Genomic DNA, 2629 nt, shown 5'->3' with positions numbered 1-2629 from the left:
TTTTTTTTATTATATTCTTTCTTTTCTTTTTGTTGTTTTCTTCCTGGACTTTTTATTCTTTCTTTCCATTTTATTTTCTTAAGTTTAGTTGGTATTTGTTATACTTGTAATTAAACTTCTTAACAAAGATTATATTCACATATTTTTATGTATGTTCATCCAGTAAGTGCATTTCATCCTATTTTCACTTTAGTTTGTGACATTTTTAATGCAATCCAAAGGTATTTAAATAGTTAAATATATATCTTAAAATGCATTCACATGTGGATTTCCAAATGAAATCTCTCTCAAAATTTATAAAAACATTAGTATGTGTATTTTGAGTTGAAGATTGAATCAGAATATTCAGGAACCAAATGTAGGAGATGGCCAGTCTGAGCCAAGGGCGGGGTCAAATGCACCATCAGTTTGGAGTCACCACGCCCCAGTAAGAGACCTAAGCCCAGCCCCCTTTGAAGTCCATTGACTCTTTTCTGGTGCCAACTTGCATTGACCATTAGTGGATCAGATTCTTGTGAATAGGTAGCATGAAATAAACTTTCAGTGCTTTTGAATTTTATCCTGGCTCTTGATTTCCTATGCCTGACACCAAAAATGCCAATGAATAACTTACATTATCATGATTGTATAATGTTGAAGATGCAGATCAGATTGGTTCATGCTGGGACAACCTCGCCCCTCTTCCCTTGAATTTTTCAAAACTACTTAATTTGAATTCGAAGGGAACTTTGATGCAGATTATTTAACAATGAATCTCAGCAACCTATGCAGTACAGTAAGCTAATGTGCTTTTTATAGGTATGCATTTTAAAATAAATCATTTGCATCTCTCTCTCTCTCTCTCTCTCTCTCTCTCTCTCTCTCTCTCTCTCTCTCTCTCTCTCTCTCCTTCAACTGAGCTCTCAACACTACTTACCTCTCCATTTGTGTGAAATGCCCACATTCTTCAATATGACTACGAGTCAATTGTGGAATCTAGGGGGAGAAAAAGGTACACATCATGGCCAACTGAAATCATTTTGCTATTTTGTGAAACAGGAAAGGTCCCTTGGCTATGTCAAGAAATGTCAATCAGAACTACAGTATGTCATCTCATCTACAATGAGATGACAAATAACTCTAATTCAGTAGTATTCTTGAGCTTTTTCCTTGTCTCAAGAAACCTAAGCCTATGTGTGATAACTAAGGAGTCACTATGTAGTTGGTGGTTCTTAAACAGAAGAACGAAATTAAAATACAGTGAAATGAAAAGTTGGGATGACTTTTATGAGAAGACAAACCAGGAGGTAAAAGGCACTTTCATATCACCTTGGCTTTCGGCACTGCAAATTTTCAAGTCTGTCAATCTCAAAACACAGACAGAGAAAGAAAAATAATGGTTTGACCTTGAACTGCTGCAGCACTTCCAGTAACAAGAATTCCTTCAACTCCATTCCATTAAATGAAATAGAATATTTCAGTGTAAAGAGACATTTTCCTGCCCTCTGATCTATTGTATTTGTTTAATTATGGAAAGGATCAGGCCAACACATCTGTTACTCACCCAGTTCTCCATGTGCATGCTCATTTCTGGACTGAGAACTCTATCTTTTCCAGCAGTGACCATCAGGGCAGGAACTGTGATCTGTGGATTTAGAGATGAATGAGATCTGAAGCCATCCATATGCAGTGGCGATCAGCAAACACTGACACGTATCACCACTTCAGCTATATGTTAACAGCTATACTTACTCTTTCCGATAAAAGGTAAAAGCAAGATGGGGTGCTAGAGATCATCTGTAAAGTCAGATAGCCGTCTCCTTAATTTCTATTCACAGGAATTAACGTTTTATGACTCACCGACCTCAATGTAGCACCGTTTTGTGAACAGGCAAGCCATGGCAATCATTCCCCCACCGTGCTATCAGCATTTTGACTGCGCCCACTAATTCATAATGATTTCCTATCCCTGCAGGAATCCAATACTGTAACTCTTACATGAATGAAGAATGTTTTTGCCAGAAGGCATGGGCACAAAGCAAGCTCAACTCATCCCCATGACAGCTTCTTGTCATTCCAAACAATAGCTTAATCTTGTAGTTTGACAAAGAGAGATGCTGATGAGATGGTTAAGGCTTTGCTAGGCAGAGAACTTATACTGCTTTTATAACTTAATACAGAATCTACACATTCCTGGCTATTAAGCTGTGCAATTGGTAGAGGCAGCTGTCATTCAGTTTTATTGTTTTGTTTTTTTCTTTCCATTTTATATTTTTGTATTTGCTCTTTCAACCAAGGCTGGATTCAAAGAGAAAATATGATTTGGAGTATACATAGAGTCCAAATAATAGTCCCTGATTAAATTGAATCTGGGGTTTTCCCGGAAAAGACAAGCTCTTAATCTTGATTGATGCACAGCCTAAAGTGTAAGTGTTAAAACAGTCTACAACAGCTTTGAAATGTTTTATGGGAAATAGATACAAGCTGTTAATTATTGAACACCAGAAAAATGGTAATAGTACAGACAATGCAACTCAGGGCTGGATGAAGAACAGGACAGTTGGGATTTAAATCTTTCAGTTCACATGGAGATTGCTGGGTGACTTTAACCAAGTTTGACACCCAAGGGTTTGGGAAAGAAATATGTAAA

General features: G+C 37.1%; 1 protein-coding gene across 1 annotated transcript in view; it reads right to left on the bottom strand.

Annotated features, from left to right (window-relative positions):
* The window catches only part of LOC107296270 (bifunctional epoxide hydrolase 2-like), a 61489-nt gene that overhangs the window by 6144 nt on the left and 52716 nt on the right, over positions 1-2629 (bottom strand). The window contains exons 16-17 of the mRNA XM_015825617.1: positions 1544-1649; positions 917-975 (exon numbers count right to left, since the gene is read on the bottom strand). Of these exons, the coding sequence (XP_015681103.1) occupies positions 917-975; positions 1544-1649 (165 nt within the window). The remainder of the gene's footprint in view (positions 1-916; positions 976-1543; positions 1650-2629) is intronic.

Source organism: Protobothrops mucrosquamatus, unplaced genomic scaffold (genome assembly GCF_001527695.2).
Source record: "Protobothrops mucrosquamatus isolate PMUCROS unplaced genomic scaffold, P.Mucros_1.0 scaffold2718, whole genome shotgun sequence".
Taxonomy (NCBI): domain Eukaryota; kingdom Metazoa; phylum Chordata; class Lepidosauria; order Squamata; family Viperidae; genus Protobothrops; species Protobothrops mucrosquamatus.
Note: the sequence above shows the minus strand (reverse complement) of the source record. Positions and strands in the feature narration are given on the sequence as shown.